General features: G+C 39.8%; 1 protein-coding gene across 3 annotated transcripts in view; it reads right to left on the bottom strand.

Annotated features, from left to right (window-relative positions):
* Nucleotides 1-2,028: 2,028 nt before the first annotated feature.
* KCNMB2 (potassium calcium-activated channel subfamily M regulatory beta subunit 2) overlaps nt 2,029-23,064 on the bottom strand; it is a 697,235-nt gene continuing 676,199 nt past the window's right edge. For all 3 annotated transcript variants that reach the window (XM_056565221.1, XM_056565220.1, XM_056565219.1), the window contains one exon: nt 2,029-9,766. In XM_056565221.1, coding sequence (XP_056421196.1) covers nt 9,482-9,766 — 285 coding nt within the window. In that variant the 3' untranslated portion in view covers nt 2,029-9,481. The remainder of the gene's footprint in view (nt 9,767-23,064) is intronic.

The following is a 23,064-nucleotide window of genomic DNA, read 5'->3' as shown; positions in this document are numbered from 1 at the left end:
TTATTTTATTGTGTGTTAGTGTAGTGTAGTGTTTTTAGGGTACAGTCGCACGGGCGGGGGTTCACAGTAGTTTCTCGCTGGCAGTTTGAGCTGTGGCAGAAAATTTGCCGCAGCTCAAACTTGCAGCCAGATACTTACTGTAAACCTCTGCCCATGTGAGTGTACCCTGTACATTCACATTGGGGGGGGGGGGGGGGGGGAGAAACAACCAGCTGTTGCAAAACTACAACTCCCAGCATGTACGGTTTATCAGTGCATGCTGGGAGTTGTAGTTTTGCAACAGCTGGAGGCACACTGGTTGTGAAACACCGAGTTTGGTGACAAACTCAGTGTTTTGCAACCAGTGTGCCTTCAGCTGTTGCAAAAGCTACAACCCCCAGCATGTACGGACAGTGGAAGGGCATGCTGGGACTTGTAGTTATGCAACAGCTGGAGGCATACTACTTTGGCTGGGGATTATAGTTATGTAACAGCTGGAGACACACTGGTTTGCTACTTAACTCAGTGTTTCACAACCAGTGTGCCTTCAGCTGTTGCAAAACTACAACTCTCAGCAGTCACCGACAGCCAACGGGCATGCTGGGAGTTGCAGTTATGCAACCAGCAGATGCACCACTACAACTCCCAGCATGCTGTGCAAGCTGGGAGTTGTAGTTATACAACAGCTAAAGGTACACTTTTCCATAGAAAAAATGTGCCTCCAGCTGTTGCAAAACTATAAGTCCCAGCATGCCCATAAGGGAATGCTGGGAGTTGTGGTGGTCTGCCTCCTGCTGTTGCATAACTACAGCTCCCAGCATGCCCTTTTTGCATGCTGGGAGCTGTTGCTAAGCAACAGCAGGAGGCTGTCTCTCACTTCCAACTGCTGATCCACGCCGCTGCTGCAGGTCAGTCCCTCGCCGCCGCCGCCGATCCTAGGGCCCCGATCCCAACAGGGATGCCGGGGATCTGGGTCCCTAGCTGCCGGGGTCCTCTTCCCGCACCCGATCACGTCCTCCGGAAGAGGGGCGGAGCGGGTTGCGGGAGTGACACCCGCAGCAGGTGCCCTGATTGGTCAGCCGGTAAACCGGCCGACGAATCAGGGCGATTGTGAGGTGGCACCAGTGCCACTCCACCCCTGCTGGCTATGGCTGTTCGGGGCCTTCATAGACGGCCCCGATCAGCCAGTAATTCCGGGTCACCGGATCACTGGAGACCAGACTGACCCGGAATCCGCCGCAGATCGCTGGGGTGAATTGATCAGCGATCTGCGGCCATCGCCGACATGAGGGGTCATCATGACCCCCCTGGGCGATATGCCGTGATGCCTGCCGATCGATATCAGCAGGTATCGGGCACCGACTCACCTCCGGCTAGCGGGGGGGGGGGTTTGGACACGACGTACTCATGCGTCCTCGGTCCTTAAGGACTCGGAAACGGGGGCGTAGGAGTACGTCCATTGTCCTTAAGGGGTTAAGGGCAAAATGGGCTTTGTCCTTAAAGAGTTAAAGTGCACCTATCATTTGAACAAACTACTGAAATGTCATAGATATACACCATGAGTTTGTATCGATGAGGGTCTGGGTGCTAAGACCCCCATAAATTAGTAGAATAAAGAGCTCAGCTATATCAGAATATGGAATCTCAATGGAAATCTATGGGCTATCCGGCAATTCTTTATACTGGAAGTCCCATAGACTTCAACTGTACCTATATTTTACTTTCTATATCTGTGCAGACTGGAGATGAAGGGGTACTGAAGGGGGGGGGGGGTGGGGGGTTGTTGGTTCCCACTACTAGGACACCTTGCAATCTCCAGGATCTGCTCTCTCTCAGGGCCCGTTCTGGAGCAGTTGGACACAGGGCCTTGTTCTGAGTGGTCGGACCCTCTCACGATCAAGTGATTATGTTCTATCCTGTGTACAAGGAACATTTTCCAGCAGACAACCCCTTTAAATATTCTTAGTACATATTTTCAGTTTTTATTTTCTAGCCAACAAGGTATTAGTATTAATAGATGTCTGAAGTAATGATTTTTTTTTTTTTTTTTTTTTTGCTTAAACATGCGCAGCACTCCCTGAATGCAAAATGTATAGAGGGTTTATTGATGAAGATTGTTATTTGAAATACACATTTGAAGCCCTCATTACATTGCAGTTGTTGTCTTGACAGGGAAACTGTGGAAGATGTCCATTGTGCTACAGTCCCAGCTTTGTACAGCTTTGTAGAGTCCACATTTTTCTTCCAACTTTAGCTGAGAAAATGTATTTCCACTTGGCAATGTCCAACATCAAAACAATTTTCAAGACACTTCATTAAAGTGCAATAAACCCTTTTAGATCAAAGGAATTGTTCCAACACCTTAAAATAGCTATAAATCCCTCCAGATTGTCTATGAAAATTCATGGATGTATAAAAACAAAGATGTAGGAATTTCTGGCTAGAATTTTTCAGTCTCTTGGGGCATCCCCACATTTATACATCATATTTTATTTTGATTTTGAAATTCAATTTTACATCATTTCATCTGACGTATTACAAATTCACACTGGCCATTAATCACACATGGAAAAAGTTCAGATTTAGAACATTTTTTTGTGGTAATGATGATGTTTTCTGCAACAATTTAATGTAGCAATGCAGATACATTTTCAATCACTTGTCACAACGATATTGACCTTGATTCGATTGAAAATACAACACGCAGGTTCATCTACAGCTATGTGCTGAGTAGAGTTTAGAAAATGCCACTAAAAAGTAAAAAATAAATATATATATATATATATATATATATATATATATATATATATATATATAAATTAAGAGTACACAGGAATTAAGTGCAAGGTTATACTTACATACTTGGTTTACTGTTACAGAACATTCTGTCAAAATTAAGTGACTGGCAATATTGTTAAAGAGTTTTTTTTCTATACATATCTAGTGAAATTGAAAACATTCATATAACCTCCAAACTGAGCACTTCCTTTATTCAAGCTTCTCATGAAGCCAAGACGCGTATTTATGCTTTTCATATATTTTTTAAAGAAACACATTTAATATTATAATACACTAGATATACTATATCCATTTTATTGAGTAAAAAATATTAAATAGTCACAAGTAAAAAATAATAAAATAGCTGACAGGTTTTTCTTCTTTTTTTGTTGTTTTTTGTTTACAGTGATATGGTAGCAGTACATGACATTTGCCAAATTTATACATTTCAGAGTTAGGTTTTATGTAAACCTGAAATGTTTCTCACTTCATTCTGGTCCCATCATTCCAAACACAAAAACAGCGTAACTTAAAACATTTTTGGCTACAGCTGTAATAAACAAAAATAACCTGTATATTAATTATAGTTTAATTGAGATGAAATGATAAAAGATCATTTATAATAAAACAGTTTCTTTTTACTTGTCTTCTATGCCTTTACATTTTGGGGTCTATATATGGTGCGCTATGACTCACTGTGAAGGTATGAATAAATATGCAAAATATGTTGTTGGCAGTGTTTAAAAATATCTTTATAGATTTGTACAAAATGCCAAGAATTAAAGATGCTCTGACTTCTTTTTTTTTTTTTTTTTACCTTATGGAGTGATGAAGTTTTATTTCATGTTCTATTTTACTAAGACCTTGCCAGGTTGAAAAGCGTCAAAAATTTTGTAACTCTTTTCAATATTGAAGGTTTGCTTATGGAATAGAGGAGAACGGCTTTTTGAACCATTAAAAAATGGATATCCTCTTCTGATTTCTGCATCATTTCACCGGTGGAGCTCACTGCCAGCTTGTGCATGGACTAACTATATGGACAGGTGTGCTGGACCTCTTTGTTATCACACATGCTAATTTTTGTCACTAAAAAAATAAGCTCTTAAAATGTACCTGTCATTTCAGGTAACTTTTCAGGATAGGCTGCCCTGTGTGTGTACATGAACAACAACACTAGTTCTGGGCATTATTTGACGTATAGATGGTATTTTTAAGCAGTTATTTGCTCTCTCACAGCTGGTGGGCAGAGCATCCTCTGGAGCGGGGACTCAATAGACTTGTATGCCTTTTTTGCCAATTAGAGATGAAAATTCATGAGTATAATAAAATAAACCAGGATCTTTTAGATATTGTGAACCTAAGAATTCACAGATTTCTCAAACAGCAGGATACATCTTTGATTTACTCTTAGACTGTTTAGTCCATGTTTACACTGTCTAAGAATTAGACTGTTTAAGTTGATGTGAGCCACTATGTGCAGCTGAACAGTGTACACGAGCCCTTATTTTTTTAAACCAGAATTGTGCAATCTCTTGGTCAAGACCTATTACTATCATTTTCTGTGAAGATAGTTACTTTACTGGAGTCATGGAATATTTTTTTTATGTAGGATTCTGATCCTCTATTTCTCACAGAAGCAGTGCAGGACTAATAAATAAAAAATGCTTGTATTGTCTTTTCTTTTTCTAAATGTGAAAAGGGCTTAAAGAGGTCATATGAGAGTAGATATTAAGGTCTATATTTTTTTAACAGTTCCACTCTAGTCCATGGGCTGTGTCTTAAGTAAAATGCTAAAATATTAGGTATTCCAATGCAACACTATTATTCATAAAATCACAGGTTTACTATCTTACTACGCGTTTCAAGGTTGATCGGATCATTTATTCAGGGACCAGAAAAAGAGGTTTGATAGACCGTGAAACACTGACAAATGTCTCATAGATGATTTCTGTAAAGTACTGGATTGTGGAATCACCTTTGGAATTTTCCTTTTGTTTTAACCTTCAGAACATCTATGTTCTGAACATTTTTTTTCAGATCGCCAGCTTTGGTTGGCCGTGTTTCTGTCAACAACCGTCATACCCCCTCCCATAGACATAAATGTTCAGAACTCCGGGATGCCTGCCAAGAGATCCTTAGGATAGGGGATAAGATGTCTAGGGGCGGAGTGTCCCTTTAAGGTTAGGTTTACAAAAAACTTGTGAACCAAAAAACTTGGTCAACACTTCTTCGTCCTGGTAAACTCCAATGAAATTACAGACATTGGCTGGTAACCTTACCAATCCCATTAAGGTGAGTCTGTCGGGGTCCATTGGTGTCTGGTGTGCAGTGAACCATCTGGCTCCGTTTGCTGATATTACTCCATTTGCTGATACTAAAAAAGATCTGTGATGGAGGCTCCAAACAATGTTTTAAAAACTTTAACAACATAAAAATCAAATCATTTTAAATAACATTCGAGATCCTCTTGAATTCAAATTTGCATGTGATCTGTTTAAACACTATCAACAACATAGTCAAATATTCAAGTTATACTTAATACAAAAATTAAAGGGTAAAACAAGTTGCTCAATTACATAATAGTTGAATATGTTTTAGTAACTTAAAAAATTTAGCATTTCATTTTGTAAGCCATTTCCAATTTTAAATAATTATATTCTATTTGCTAAGCTTATCTTAATTAAATACCATGCCCTTAACAATTTTCGGCAAAGAAACAAACACACACACACACATATATATATATATATATATATATATACACACACACATATATATATATATATATATATATATATATATATATATATATATATGTATATATACAATAAAAATGCATTACAATTAATATTGTTGGACCTGAATTGTTTAGGCACCATGGAAGTGGGCAGACCTTTGAAGATGTGATTTACCAAAGCACGTGGGACCTTAATAATAAATATTTGTCAAAATGAATGGTTAATTGTAGCTTTATGCTGTATTGTCTCTGGCACTGTGTGGGAGAAAAGTCACATTTTCTCCTTGAGTACATCTGGCTTTGCTTTTATTTGTAAACAGCTGCGCAAAAATAAAAGAAAAAAGATCATTACAGTCTTAAATGAGCCATAGGATCAATATAGTATTATGGCACATTGTAAAGGCCTGTGAGGACCTAAAATCCCATAAGATTATATGGGATTAAATGAAGGCAGTATTATACATACATATTATAAAGCATTGCAATGTGCAGTCTTTCAAAGGAATAGGCATCGCTGGATACAGATGTTTATTCCTTGAACCTTAGTTCCTTATAAACAGTGCAGATGTAGTAGCAATAATAAAAATTATTATTATATAAATAACAAAACTGAAGAAATAGTGGTTATAACTACCATCATTCTGGAACTTTATATATAATAGTATCTGGCTGCTGCTGTGCATGAATGAGAAATAAAGAATGTGCTACATGGATGAAATAATGGGCAAATCTAATTTCTGTCAGCGCTTCATATATCTCTGCATTTCACAAATCACTGGAATCCCTTCAATGCCATGAGTTAATCGGAAAATGGAAAAACCCGTGAAAACAATTTAGGAGAGATAAATTAGGACCGATGCAACGGAATAGTGGAATTGATATTGTCTGTGGCAACCAGTAAGGCAGCTGTTTTTCATTTAGAAAGGGCCTTCAATAAATGAGAAGTGTAATCGGATTAATTGTCTTAGACAACTACTTCCTTTTGCTCTACGTCTGTTTGTTTGATCAAAAGCAATGTCTCCCAATCTACCCAAACACATGAACATTCAGCCTGGCCAAGCCTTTATGTGCTCTGAATGGAGTTAGAACCCAAAAGGTCTGATCCTTCTCACCTCTGACATCATCTGTTGGGTAAGAGTTGGGAAGCCTCGAAACACACATTAGAGGGTCAGGCGACGTTTCACTAATATGTATCATGGGCCTTTAGGTTTCACACAAAAGCAGTACTGAAGGGATCCCAGAAAGCTATTTTAACTATTGCTGTTATAAATCAATTTCATCTAAAAGCATAAAGAGTTGCCCTTCTTTAACCATTTGTTCAGTTATAAAAAATATTGGTATTCATTTCCTTTGAAATTGAGGAAAATATATCTATAGTGTTATATATAATGGCACCAAATCAGTGCCGCCATACCATGATTTAGATGTAGCATTTTACCAATTTTATTTCTAGTATATTTTGTCTGATATTGCTTCCTACCTGCTTATTTGTCCAGTATACGTCCAACCGTCTGTGATGTTGCATTCTACAGCAGTTGCCAATGTGCAAAAAACTGGAGTAACCTTTATTATGTGTGCTTTAGACATTTTTTGGGCATCACTTGGCAAGGGAATGTGGTTTAGAGGAAAGGAGGCATGGCTTGAAGTCTAGCATTTTCAGTGCCAAAGATAGCACCAATTTTTTTTTTTTAATTAGCTTTAAAGTAAACCTGGTAATAGGGGGCATAATATGACTGTTACATGAGAGCATTTCCAGGAGTCCTACTCTTGATTGATTATTATAGCATTTTCAAATGGAACCTGTTAGCAGAAAAATATGGCTAGGTATATGTCAGACTCATTTTAATCCTTGCACTTTCCACGTCTTTTCTTTCTTTCTGGCTTCTGAGGAAACATTACTGACCTGTAATATAACGTATAAATCAGTGTATGTGGGCAACACAGAGGGCAATCTTGTCTACTAAACACTTGACAAGTATAAAACAGTTTTATTTGCTCTATTGTCATATGTCTGCCAAGCCCAATAAGGTCCAGGACCTACCCAAAATTGATAATTGTTTATGCCATGTCTGTTGTGCATACTGTACTTGTTCCAAGTTTGTAACTTACCTTTGGAGACTGTGGGTGCCGTCACATATGTCCGGCAATCTGGCTCAGTTTCCCTTTGGCGCTATAGAAAAGGGCCAGAGGGAAATTAATCAATGAACTGATTCTATTGATTTGAATGGGACAGTTCAGATTAATCCAGCGTCTCGATAAGGACACCATATCGCTGAACACGCCAAATGAGGGAATGCATTTTGCAGTATCTGACCTGCAGAAATAACTGGGTGCTGGACCATGCCACAGCTGATCGATTTTGTCATCAGTTGTGGCCAGTGTTTAAATATAAACTTCTATACTGCTGATATACAGGTGAGGGAACATTTCATGTAGATTAAATATAGTTTGTAAGATTGAAAGATTAGTTTTTATGTCTATTTAAATGTCTAAAGATATTATGCAAAAAGCAAAATGCTACTGAATTTTTTTAATTTTTTTTATTTTTTTTTATTTTTGAGATATGTGTCTGTGACCCTTCCAGCAGAGTCTTTGGAAGCCCTGTATGTTACCAAAAGTAAAGAGTATAAGAAAAGTAAATGAAAAACTTTTGTTTTCCTGCAACAATAAGAAATACAAAAAGTTGCTTTACAGTAACAACAGCATCAGCCTTTAAGGCATGAACGTAAGGGGAAATTATCAACTAAACTGTCAAATTATGAGAATACATGATGTCTAATACTGATCCCTGAATACACTATGGGACCTCATTCATCAAAACCATAAAAATGGACATTGCACTGCGATTGGTTGGCATCGGCAGGGTACTTTGTGGCCCACCAGATTACCAGAGAATCTGCAAGTGGGCCAAAGTTCTAGCAGTAGACAATGCCATTTGGTACTGACTTTAAAATCAATGTCAATCACTTGCTACTAGGGTCTTCTTATGAGATGACCATATGAATAACAGGATTATCCAGGATGAATCTTTTTTATAATGGGTCTAGCCTATATGAAATACTTTAAATTGCACACTTTCTGAATAGGCTGACCTCTGCTGTTGGACCAAGAAACCAACATATAACACTCATTATGGCCAGGAAAGTCAGTCTTTGCATTAGACAGTTTTAATCAATTAAACCCAATGTCCATTTTTCTAACAGACAAAGCAAAAGTAATCGCTGAATAAAATTGTTAAAAAGATAAATATGAAACACTGAATTAAAAGGAAACTATATTGTATAAACTGAACGTTTCATAGATGTACTAGGGGGAATATTTATTGTCTGACAGTATGGGAAGCGTAATTCTATAAGGTAGATATTATTTCATTTATGTGTATGTTGTCAAATCCTGTTTGTATATCTGAGAGCAACAAAAAAGTTCTCTAAGAATGGATTTCCCTTTAAACCCATCGATTTTTTACTCCAGCCCACAAACTTCTTGCTCAATTTTATAGTAACACATGTTCTGCTATAAATTCAAATTAATTATATATTTTTTCTCCTATAACTATTTTCAGATGTGTTTGACAAGTGTGATACTCATATGGAGATACCCCTGTAGTTCTCAAAGTAGATATATAGGGGATTGTTTGATTTGAAATTCTCTAATGTAAAAGTGTTGAGTCATCAAAGACCAATGTTCTGCTATATCTTATGAAACAACAAAACTGAACTTATATCAATTCATAGGATAATAATCTTTATCTTCTGATAATATCCCCTTAAATGTGCCCTGATGGGAAATAAAACTTGAATGACTACAGTTTCACTTTCCTCTATAACATTGTTTGCATATAGAACAGATTTTGCATTATTGCTCTACTTATAAGAATATATTAAGGAACTTATAAACGGACTGGCACATTACAAACTTAAGGTTCTTTGGTGAAGAATGAAAAAAAAAAAACGGTATTTTGTTGAAAAATAAAATCCCAACTTGGTTTTATCTGTTGATCCTTTGGATTCTCTCGCATAGAAGTGAGAGGTATTGAGTGAGCTTCACCATGGCGATGATAGCGATTCCACCTATCATCATACATGTCGGCCAAAATAATGAATGAAATAATACATTGGAACTGTAGAGTTTGGTCAAAATGACATTCTTTTGATTTCCTTCTGGGTCATAGAAACACGAAAAACGTTGATGCTTTCGGAAATTTTCCATTATGATATTCACAAGTGACAAAGAGTCTTCAAAGTTTTTTCCACACCTAGGTATGTATGAACACTGAAATGAGAAGAAAAGGCAAAGGCAAAAAAATTAACGGTTTTTCAGATCTGAATGGAAACACATATATACATTTACAGACATCCATTATCGATAAGGACACACACACACACATACACCATAAAAGCTGTTCATACAGCTCCTAAAAGGCCCTTAAAGTTTGGTGCAGCCCAGGTTAAACTTATCCTCTTGTCTATTGGATAGCGAGAATGTTTGCATTACTCCTCTATTTGAAGTAACTGCATTGTTGGCAAACAAAGAGATAGAGAATTGGCCCAATGGTCATGGAAAGAAGGTAGACAAATAAACAACCATCAAACTTTTGTCCTTGGGGTAAAACCCAGCATGATGAAGGAGCCCAAGTTTAATCCATGCTATCTTTTCTCACTTTTTGAAGTACGTCAGAATTTGTTGTGAAATATACTATTCATTTCATGTTGCTATGGCATTTCAAAGTGTTTAATCTCAAAACAAACCATTCCACTCTAAATGTATCTTTTATATGAAACAATGAGTAAATGATAATTACAGGTTAGATATAATTTTTCCTCCCATCCAGTCATTGCCATGAAGAAATACATTATCCTTTTTTTTTTTTTTTAAGCAGACATCTATATGTTCCCTGCTCTGCACCGATCACTCTGTAATAAATAATAAATTAGGTTTAGAGATTAGAGTGAAATGAAGCACACTTCAAAGACTGTGCTGCTAATTCTAGATCATTAATATGAACCTTTCCAGATTGTTGTGTAAAGAAAATGGTGAGTGCCTGAAAGTTAAAAGTACCTTTGTGCTAGAAATACTAGAAAGAGGGTTGTGATTTTCCTATTTTAGGCACCGACTATCTATCTATCTATAATTGGTGAATAAAGACACAAATTTTTCACTTTAACCGGGAGTACTGCTGAGTTTCTTCTGTGTGGAAGTAGTGGAGGCTTTGGAAGTTTGTTTCAGCCTGCAACTTCCTACTGTTGTTTTTTTCCGAGGTACTGCTCCGCTTCTGGAATTATCTATCTATCTATCTATCTATCTATCTATCTATCCAACAAAGAAGCAAAAATAGCAGCACTCATAATCTCCCAGAAAATTGCCACTGTATGTATGGGGGAATAAAAAATATTTCACTTATTAGGTGTGCCATGGACTTTTTTTTTTGCATCTGTTCATCTATCTGTCTGTCTATATATCACCATTTTTTTCTATATTAGAGGCACTCATCTAGTAGCAGGCTGAGTCTAGAAACTATAAAGCAAAAACAACTCTCTGACATGGTTCTAGAAGCAATCCATGACTGTTAGACCTTATCACATTAGAGGAATTGACCTGAGTTGTCTTGAAAGCTTGATATCTTCAAGAATTTCTCCTGTCTTTCACTAGGAGATATAGACTTGTGGTGCGCTGCACTGTCTTGATAAAAGTATATTTCTTCCATAGGGTAAACAACTGTCATGAAGGGATGAACCTTGTTAGGCAAAAGGCTTAGAAATACCCTGCTGTCAGGGGCGTATCTATAGGGGGTGCAGAGGTAGCAGTCGCTCTGACGCCCTGGTGCCTAAGGAGGCCCCAAGGCACATCTGTTCCATAAAAGACCAGTATAATGAATGGCACATGAGGCCATGTTGCAGATTTTGCACTGGGGCCCAGAAGCTACAAGTTACGCCTTGCCTGCTGTGATGCTATGCTGTCCAAACATCCATCCACAATTATCTGAGGACCCAAGGTGCGGTGAGAAAAAAATAACATTCATTTTGCCATTATGCTACCTTCACATATCAGTATGCGAGTCTTGACACTATTTTATGAGAAAAACCCTACATGTCTAGCAGTCTTCTAAATACTGGCCCAGGATAACCTAGCTGTCACGCCGAGCGCTCCAGGTCCCGCTGCATCTCCGGAGCGCTCGCGGCGTGCCTCTGCATGCAGCGCTCCGGTCGGCACTGCTGACCCCGAGCGCTGCTCCCATGTCACCGGAGGGGACGCGATCTGAGGCACGGGACGTGCTCGCTCTCAGATCGCGCCCCATGTCACTCATCAGCCCCGTCCTCCTTCTGTCCCGTCCCAGCGTGCGCGGCCCCGCTCTCTAGGGCGCGCGCATGCCGGCTCTCTGAAATTTAAAGGGCCAGTGCACCACTAATTGGTGCCTGGCCCAATCAGTGCAATCACCTCCCTACCCTATATTAACCCACTTCCCCTTCCTTGTGCCGGATCTTGTTGCCTTGTGCCAGTGAAAGCGTTCCCGTGTGTCCTTTGCCTGTGTATCCAGACCCTTGCCGTTGCCCTTGACTACTAACCGTTGCTGCCTGCCCTGACCTTCTGCTACGTCTGACCTTGCCGTCTGATCTTTTCCTTCTGTACCGCGCCTGACTCAGCTGTCAGTGAGGTTGAGTCGCTATAGGGTGGAACGACCTGGGGGTTACCTGCCGCAGCAAGTCCATTCCGCTTTGCGGCGGGCTCTGGTGAAAACCAGTAACCCCTTAGATTCCGTTCCCCTGGTACGGCCCATGCCATCACCTCACTGACATAGAGGATCCACTATCTGTGTCTACCTTGCATACCACTCTGGATCCTGACACTAGCACCAGGGCTCCATTAAATGGTGTTTGTCCCAAACCGCTTATTTTTCAGTGTTTTTCTGATAAAAATGTATTAAAAATAAATATATATGTCTCGTCCAGTATTTTTTGTTCTTTATAAAAAAAATGTTGACAGGACTAAAAATAATAGGGTTTAAATGACATTTTATGCATTGCTGAATTGTAGGTGTTGGCAAGACAGTTTTTATGTTACTATTGTGCCGTTGGGAGTGTATGGAGTTTGATCCTGATGCAATCCCGCTCCATACTCTGTGGCAGGTTATACTAATAGAGCCCAAATCTTGTAGATCAAAGCTGTACAGATGCATAGCGTTGATCAGTATGAGCAATCTAATGACTACTCATACAAATCTCCTAGAGGTATTTAATAAGTGTAAAAAGAAATCAAATAAAGTTTTTGCAAATATAAATTAAGCCCTTCCATCCTAAAAGTTTAAATCACCCCTCCCCCTTTTCTAGTGTCCATACAAAACTAATTTTCTGGACTATTAAATATAAAATTTATATATTTCATTATTGATCCTACACAGTGAATAGTGTAAACTAAATAAAAAGTTTTTTTAAGACAGAGAACAGTTATTTAATTATTTTTTTCTAAAAAGTTTGCAAGACTCAATTGAAATGAAACATGACTTTTAATATGCAAGGAAACAATGAGAAGGCAGAAATGAAATTTGAAAAAAGGGGGTACTCAGTCCTCAGCAGACTAACCCAAAATTAGGTAATATGATGGATGGTTAAAAAATTTGGAAAAGATGTAAGTTTCCAGATCTAAATGTAATTTATTAAATGCATAAAATCAGTACAAGAAATATAAGGAGAATATAAATATATCTGCCGCAGGGTCTTACAGCTGTATATGTTAAAAAATATATATACCTGGAGAGAAAAATGGGTATATGATATTGTAGATAAATTATATCTATGAAAAAATTGACCGTTCCTAACTATGTCATGAATGACAAGGACCAATCCTGTAAAATCAAATGGAATAACAATTATAGCACAAAACCTGTAAATAAAAATTGTAGAACAAGTCCTATTATCGCAATGTAACAGTTCCCAGTTGTTTTATGAAATTGTTGCCAATCCTGTAGATAAATAGACTGTAGCAAAAATATCATAGTGAGAGAATGGCATCTTGTGTATTGAATGGCAGCAAGCCGAGTTCCATGTGAGGAGCACCAATAGTAGAGTTAAAGGGGTATTCCGGGCAAAAATATCTTATCCCCTATCGAAAGGATAGGGGATAAGATGTCTGATCGCGGGGGGCCCGCCGCTGGGACCCCCTGCGATCTCCCTGCAGCAGCCCACATTCTATACGTAGCTGCGTCTGAAGTTTCGGAAACCTCCGGGCTTCCGAGACAGGGACGTCACGCCATGCCCCCTCCATTCATGTCTATCGGAGGGGGCGTTTGCGGCCATTACGCCCCCTCCCATAGAAATGAATGGAGGGGGTGTGGCGTGACGTCCCCGTCTCGGAAGCCCGGAGGTTTCCGAAACTTCCGACGCAGCTACGCATTGAATGGGGGCTGCTGCAGGGAGATCGCGAGGGGTCCCAGCGGTGGGCCCCCAATGATCAGACATCTTATCCCCTATCCTTTCGATAGGGTATAAGAGGTTTTTGCCCGGAATACCCCTTTAACACATTAAGTTATCACATTAGGAGCCTGGAAGTCCAGCTGTTAGCATTTGCCGGTAGGCACTAAGTGCCATTCACCCACTCTACGCAAGTCCCGAGGGTCCCGGGATGTTAGCTTCTTGCTCCAGCTGGAAGCGGCAAAAGCACCGGCAAGTGCGATCACTCGCTACTGCGAGCTCCCGGCATGTTACGTGGATCGTGGGTGGTCACGTGACACAGCTTTCAGTCGATCAGATGGATTATTTTACTTGCACGGGCTCCATAAGGTAACTTTCGGTTGAGACGGTGTAGATTCCCAGGTGTCTCCGCACAGGTGAAGGACTTGCTATATTTTAACCAGTTCAGTACAGCGGATCCTATAATCCGGAATATCCAATAGTCTGGCAACATGAATTTAAATCCGGTAGTATGAAATTATGTCCAATGTGTTAACAAGATTTCCCAGATTGGTCACCATAGAATTTAAAATAAATTATAAAAAAAAAATAAAAATAAATAAAACATCTCTCCAGGATTAAAATTTATATTTAAATTTATTTTTAAATTCCATAGAGAGACGTTTGCGTGGAGTGGGTGAGTGGCACTTAGTGCCTGTGACATTCATTTTCAGGAATTGCCTACCGGCAAATGACAACAGTGTTAACTCTACTATTGGTGCTCTTCACATGGAACTCGGCTTGCTGCCATTCAATACACAAGATGCCATTCTCTCACTATGATATTTTTGCTACAGTCTATTTATCTACAGGATTGGCAACAATTTCATAAAACAACTGGGAACTGTTACAATGCGATAATAGGACGTGTTCTTCAATTTTTATTTACAGGTTTTGTGCTATATTTTTTATTCCATTTGATTTTACAGGACCGGTCCTAGTAATTCATGATATAGTTAGGAATTGTAAATTTTTCGATAGATATAATTTATCTACAATATCATATACCCATGTTTTTCTCTCCAGGTATATATATTTTATAATATATACAACCATAGGGCCCTGCGGCTGATATATTTATATTCTCCATATATTTGTTGTACTGATTTTATGCATATAATAAATTACATTTAGATCTGGAAACTTGCATTTTTTTCCAAATTTTTTAACCATCCATCCATCCATAATATTACCTAATTTTGGGTTAGTGTGCTGAGGACTGAGTACCCCCTTTTTTTCAAATTATGTTATTCTTGTTCTCTTGGGTGAGAGAACTTCTCAGTTAAACCTCACAATCTTTTTGCTGTGAGCTGCGCATACCATTTTTTCTTCTAGAAATGAAATTTGGTCCAGTCATAATGGGGTTAACACATGGCTAAATGTTATGGTTTCTTCATGTAGTCACTGGCCCACTGTGAACAACTGCTATTGTTCTTACATGTGTGAATAATAATATTCACTTCTATAGGATTTTTACCTACTTTACACTACAAGAGAACACAATAGCCAGTGACTGAATTTTCTTTTTCTCTCTCTCATCCATTGGTATTTCCATCTGAACAACCACTGTATAAATTCTTGTACAGGATGACTTCTAAAAGGCTTTTACAAAAGCCTAAATATATACTTCAGATTTATAGGCAAATAGCAAAATAATAAAGGAAGACAAAATCAAATAGATTGTTTGTGCAGTGAATAAAAAAAATATTTCTTTGAAAGCAATTTTCAGTGTTCACTTTTTGCCTGGCTCTTTACCATTGCTCTTTTGTTCCCAGCATCCTAATTTAAACATTTAGAAAATCCAGCCATTGTTCTTTCCAATTTCTGCCAACACACACGGCAAGCTGCTGCCAGCTTCATTTAATATGCTCTCTGCTTCTTTTTTTCTTCGCCTGCATGCATATCTTTGAACTAGCTGGCCACAGCTTTCTTACATATTTCTCTGTTTAAAGCTCTTCAACTCTCAAATCATTTATCTCAAAGACAACACATTTAGAAATATCACTGTCCACTGTGTAGGAGTAAAGCCATCACCTAATATTTCCTTTTCTCCGCATATCACTTCTACTTTCTTTGCTGATCTTAAGGCTTCAGCTATTTGTGTATGCTCTGTGTACTCAAAGAATCACTTGCATTTTAACAATCATGATTGAAAGGCTTAAATATTTTTCTTCCCTTTTTGCTTAAACAAATTGATATTAAGAATTTAATATTAGACATTAGTTTCATAAAGTATGTCCGTATAACCAGTATCCTGTATGCTAATGCAGTGTTTCCCAACCTTTTTCGGGTGAGGGCACAGCGTGGGGCACCGCTACCGAGGTTGACGAGCAAAATAAAAAAATTAAAAAAAAGGGAAAAATGGTAAAAAACGCACTGCACTATATCTATTTATTAGTGGATATGTAGTTTAAAGTGCTGCTTTATACAGCAACTCACCAATGACATCTTCTCTAATTTGCATCGTTGCCGTCTCTTCTCCATCTGGTCCGGGCCATCATTACGATTTCTTCCACTCACAATTCTTCACCATTAAACCTGCAAAACAAACCCATTAGGCTCCGCACTTTTTTTTCTTTTTTTTACATGGGTGACAGATGGGTGTAGAGGAGTGGACATGGGTGACAGAGGGGTGTAGAGGGGTGTACAGAAGGGTGTAGAGGAGTGTACAGAGGGGTGTAGAGGAGTGTACATGGGTGACAGATGGGTGTACATGGGTGACAGGTGGGTGTAGAGGAGTGTACATGTGTGGCAGATGGGTGTAGAGGAGTGTACATGGGTGACAGATGGGTGTAGAGGAGTGTACATGGGTGACAGAGGGGTGTAGAGGAGTGTACATGGATGACAGAGGGGTATGGAGGAGTGTACATGGATGAAAGAGGGGTGTAGAGGAGTGTACATGGGTGACAAAGGGGTGTATATGGGTGACAGAGGGGTGTAGAGGAGTGTACAGAGGGGTGTAGGGAGGTGTACAAGGGTGACAAATGGGTGTAGAAGAGTGAATATGGGTGACAGAGGGGTGTAGAGGAGTGTACATGGGGGGACAGAGGGGTGTAGAGAAGTGTACATGGGTGACAGAGGGGTGTAGAGAAGTGTACATAGGTGACAGAAGGGTATAAAGGAGTGTACATGGGTGACAGAGGGGTATAGAGGTGTGTATATGGGTGACAGAGGGGTATAGAGGAGTGTACATGGGTGACAGAGGGGTATAGAGGAGTGTACATGGGTGAAAGATGGGTGTACATGGGTGATAGATGGGTGTAGAGGAGTGTACAGAGGAGTGTAGGGAGGTGTACAAGGGTGACAGATGGGTGTAGAAGAGTGAACATGGGTGACGGGGCATAGGGGGTGACAGAGGGGTGGACAGGGGTGACAGAGAGGTGAATAGGGGGTGGACATGGGTGATAAAGATGTGGTCAGAGGGGTGGACAATGGAGGGTGTACATGGGTGACAGAGATGGACAGGGGTGACAGAGGGTTGGATGGGGGGTGGACATGGATGACAGGAGGGTGGACATGGGAGACGGGGTTAGAGGGTGGGACAAGGGTGACAAGGGGGTAAAAGAGGGACAGGAGTGACAGAGAGGGGGGGACTGGGGTGACAAAGTGACAGATGGATGAACAGGAGGGTGGACATGGGTGACAGGGTAGACTACGGGGGTAGACAGGGATGAACAGGGGAGTGGACAAGGCAGACATGGATGACAGGAGGGTGGACATGGGTGAGAGTGGGGGTGGACATGGGTGACGGGGATGATAGGAGGGTGGACATGTGTGAGAGGGGGGGTGGGCATGAGTGACGGGGGTTGGACATGGGTGACAGGGATGACAGGAGGGTGAACATGGGTGACATGGGTGACAGGGGGGTGGACATGGTTGACAGGAGGGGTGGACATGGGTGACAGGGGGGTGGACATGGGTGACAGGGGGTGGACATGGGTGACAGAGGGGGTGGAGATGGGTGACGGGGGTGGACATGGGTGACGGGGGGGTGGACATGGGTGACAGGGGGGTGGACATGGGTGACAGGGGGGGGTGGACATGGGTGACAGGGCGGGGGGTGGACATGGGTGACAGGGGAGGTGGACAAGGGTGACAGGGGGGGTGGACATGGGTGACAGGGGGGTGGACATGGGTGACAGGGGGGGTGGACATGGGTGACAGGTATGGACAGGGAGGTGGGAGGTGGATTGATGACGGGGGGGACATGAGTGACAGGGGGGGGTAGAGGGTGGACCTGGGTGATGGTGGGGGGTTTGGACAGGGTTGAGAAGGGGTAACAGAGGGGTGGAAAGGGTACGGTACCTTAAGCAAGCTAGCCCGCGCAGATTGCAGTTCCACAGCAGGTACGGGAGTCCGGCGCAGATGCAGCTCATTCCGCCCAAGGGCACCATTTTCGGCTCACTGCGCTGCAAGGGAGAGGGGGACGGAGGGGGACGCAGGGGATGCAGGGGACGCAGGGGGACGCTGTGTGCGCAGTGCGCACGCAGACTTCCCTTCCCCCCTGCGCCGTCTGGCCGAGACATTTAAAAAAAAAAAGAAAAAAAAAAAACACGGAAAAATCCTGCTGCACCGTGGTTGGGAATCACTGTGCTAATGACTGACCACTGTTTTTTGGACGGTTGGTTTTTCTTTTACTTTACTTCCATTTGCCAGACTCAAAACTGGCTTCCAATACAAACACCATTCTGGTTGGCAAAGTCTAATGTTTCTCCTAGTTATTCTCTAAAGTCCTCTGCAAGGCAGGATGAACTTGACTGTAAGTGACCCAGGTTGTAGCTACAGAGACTGGTAAACAAAACGAGCATCTGTTTGTAAGGTAGCAGAACTAACCACCATGAATATATAGCTAATACACTTCAATGGGATTCCGCTGTCCAAATCACATAGAAGAATTTCTGCTTCAGAATTTCCACTGCAGGGATTCCATTGAAGTGAATGGGCAATTCATTTCTGCGGCATTTACTGTAGAATTTTCATGCAAAATTCCATACAGAAATTCTGCCATGTGAACATAGTCTTAATCTCAGTATCAGAGCAAAGCAAGGTATGAAGGAATTCATGGGTACCAGATCTGAATAAAAGACAGAATTAAATACTCCACCTTAGCCCTTAACCAGATGACAGACCTAAGCCACTCTTTGGCTGAGTAACCCAGCTACAGTTTGTAAGACAATGACTCCCAGTACTATCGCACCGGCTGGATTGAATGTAGCTGCGTGTTGCCATAGCAAAGACAGATAAGTCTCTGCCCACAAATTTAAGTGAACCTAACTTTCAATTTTCAAGTATGAGCACATTGGTATCACTGGTTGGTCTTAATCATTTTATTAAAACTAATTCTGCCTAAGATTTATAGATTGTTGTCCTAAGCTGTTTCTTGCCCTTTAATAACATTATACCCTAGTAAGGCATATGGACATGGTTTTTCACTCTAACACAACCCTTTCAAAATATATTTTTCATGCAGTTTAAATAATCCACTCAGTTAATCAGAATGAAAAAATGAAATAACATATACAGTACTGATAATTCTTTCTTCTAAGTTGTATATTTTCAATGTAAATGTCTATCCATCAATATGCACTTGTTCACTACACATAGTCCAGTGTAAATGACTTATCCATAGAACAATAATGCATAGCCCTTGAAACATCTGGTGTCTTGCAGCCCATATTTTCATAGCCCATAGAGTCATACATGTATTACCCACATTCATCTGGATGATGTTGGTGGATATACCTGTGGTTTGAATATGAATGCATTTTGGACACATCTCATTGAGTGATACTTACCTTCTTGACAAGATATATTTTAATATTTAGAATTTTGACATTTCAAATGAGCTTTTTAACAACATTACTGAGCACAGAAAAGATACATTTAGACTTTGCTGAATACAGGTTATTGTAATAAATGTGATACAGTGTGAGCAGACAGTACATACTATAGCTTGGAAATAAGAAAGCCTGAATCTATCATCTATGATAAATAAAATGTATGAGAAAATGACAGGGCTAATATTTTTGCTGCTTATGAGATTTGTGTCTTGCACAAGGACATCTTTGGCTATATCGTAATATTTTATTTAGGTGGTACATATAAATATAGACGGGTAATATAATACAGTGAAATACAGAAAGAACATGTTTGTAATGGCAAGAATACTATGTAAAAAGGTGAAGTAATAATAAGAAAAGCAATAATAATAGTAATAGTTATCATGAAGATAGCAATCACATCTATCCCAGATTTATTAATATTATCCTAAAGTGATCACTTGAGCTAGGAAGAACTTATCATTTGCAGATAAGAACAGGAATATACATACAAGGTTCTGATGTCAGGAACGATGAACAAGATGTACAGTTTTTCAGGTGCCCATTTTCTAGTGTCCCTACAGCAGAGTTAGCAAATGCCCCATAATACAGCCAGACAGAGTGCATTTAAACATACTGTAGTCAGACAATAGGACAAAGTCCTATAACATATGCCACCAAGATATCCTATTATAGCCTTGTAATAACATTACAGGTTATGTATACTAGATTTATGGGGATAGAAGGTTGATCCAGACATTCATTCTGATCGCCATATTGGGGTCGGGAAGGAATTTTTGCATCAGCCTCATGTTTTTTTTTGTTTTTTTTTTGCCTTCCTCTGGATGAATACAATAGGGTTTTAGGTTGAACTCGATGGACTCTTGTCTTTTTTCAACCTTACAAACTATTTTACATTGTTACTATGTAATGAGAGATGGGCGGAACTACAATTGGCCAGTCTAAAATCTGAACTAAAAGCTCTTAGTCATGGATTTGTTTAGTGTAATGTCCATTTATTTATTTTTGTATTTTTCTGTTTAGGTCTGTATTCACACACTAGTATGTTCAGAGCAGTTTGCTATTCTCCCTGGTTAGGGAATGGTTAATGCTCTGAGCGAATGAAAACTCGGATGGGGTTATTTAACTAGCATTGTGGTGCTGATTATTTTGTGCATTAATGTTACTATGCTGTCTGTTTGTGCAATATACTTCCAAGTCTGCTTGAGCATACACGTTGTATTTATCTTACAATATTTTAACTGAGTTTTAGCCATGGTTAAATAGTCTTGTTGATTGTAGATTTTAGTCTGTGTTATTTGTCGGTTTTTAGGATGTATGTCTGTTCTGTTTTGTCTGTGTTCACACTATTAGAATCCTTTCCTTTTCCTCCACATAGTGGAGTTTGTTTTTTAATTTATCCTGTCTTCTATCTTGAAATGTATCCTGTTTTGAATCTTGAAAAATATCCTGTCTAAAAGCTCTTAGCCATTGATTTGTTTAGTGTAATGTCTGTTTATTTGTTTTTGTATTTTTCTGTTTGGGTGTGTATTCACACACTAGTATGTTCAGAGCAGTTTGCAATTCTCCCTTGTTAGGGAATGGTTAATGCTCTAAACTAATGAAAACTCAGATGGGGTTATTTAACTAGAGTTCTCCTGCATTATGGTGCTGGTTATTTTGTGCAACAATGTTACTATGCTGTCTGTTTGTGCAATATACTTCCAAGTCTGCTTGAGCATGCACTGTGTATTTATCTTGTGATATTTTATCAGAATTTTAGCCATGGTTAAATAGCCTTGTTTATTGAAGATTTTAGTCTGTTATTTGTCAGTTTTTAGGATGTATGTCTGTTCTGCTTAGTCTCCTGTAGATCAATTAGAATCCTGTCCTGTTCCTCCACATAGTGGAGTTTGGTTTTGAATTTATCCTGTCTTGTATCTTGAAATATATTGTGTTTTAAATCTTGAGAAATATCCTGTCTAGTATCCTGACCAGTGTTCCTCTACGTTGTAGAGTTTGGTTTTCTTGTATTTGTTTTTATGTTTTATGTTTTTATGTTTGTTATCTGTGTCCAGTGTGAAGTGTCCTATGTTTCCTGATCAGTTTAGTGTCCAGCTTTCAGTTCTTCTATTTATCCCCTTCATCTCCTGGATTATGCTGTATACTCATACTATGACTAGTCTTGTTCATTTTATCATGCCTGCCATTTATCTGATATCCGGTTTAAGAGCTGTTTGTTAATTCATTATATTCTGCTCTGTTTGTGAGTTTATATTCTGTCCTGTTAGTATTTGTATCCTGTCTGGTATATCTGGTTGTCTGGTAGTTTTCAGTTTCTGGCCTGTGACCAACTATGTATATAATTTTTTTTTACGCCACTGCACTGTATTGATTTGCCCAGTTGATTTGAAAAGTCAGGTCTGAGCTTGGAGCAAATGGGCACTTTATAAAGCAGAACTACTGTTTTTCAGACTCAAAAAATGGATAGCCGAGCCATAAGATCTGGTTTTAGACTGACCAACTGTAAATACGCTCATCTCTGCTTAACATATTAACACACAAATGTCACAGTGTCTAGTTAGTCACAGACTTCACAGCTTTCCTCTTTCCTTTTGTCAGTAACCATCCTTTTTCCATCAGAACTCACCAGTCAGGTGTGACATGTCTATAATGTATGATATGCTTTGGGTGGGACAGGTCTGTAATGCATGATATGCGTTGGTGCTGGGTCAGCAGGACAGTATGTTAAAATGGGACTATATTAATGAATCTATGAACTTTAAAAGGAGCGCAGAAAGTTCAAAGATTTAGTTTGGCACATATTGCCAAATAAAATTGGTAAAACCATACTTATCTCTGTATCTCAATGAGCATACATGTATTTATAGCTCAATGGCCCAAAGATTAACATGCCCTGCTCTTGCACTGTTGCTGCTGGGTAACATGCCGAACCAGTTGTTTTCAATTACACCTCGAGGCAGTTACAGAAAGACTGCAGCTTTGTAATTTGGAAGACAGGTACATCAATAGTATGGACACTGTGCAGACTGGGAGCCCCCACGATCTCCGGCGCGACACCCCAGTCATTTGGTGCACGGAGCAAACTCCGACAACTACAGCCGTCACATCCCGTCCATTCATGTCTATTGGAGAGGGAATGATGGCTATGTACTAGCTGTCACGCCCCCTCCCATAGACATGAATGCAGGGGGGCATAACTTGACGTCACAAACACGGAAGCTCCAAGCTTCCGTGTTCAGAATGCCATGGTGCCAGTCCAGAGATTGTGGTGGTCCCAGCACCT

This window comes from Hyla sarda, chromosome 3, assembly GCF_029499605.1.
Source record: "Hyla sarda isolate aHylSar1 chromosome 3, aHylSar1.hap1, whole genome shotgun sequence".
In the NCBI taxonomy this organism is placed as follows: domain Eukaryota; kingdom Metazoa; phylum Chordata; class Amphibia; order Anura; family Hylidae; genus Hyla; species Hyla sarda.
Note: the sequence above shows the minus strand (reverse complement) of the source record. Positions and strands in the feature narration are given on the sequence as shown.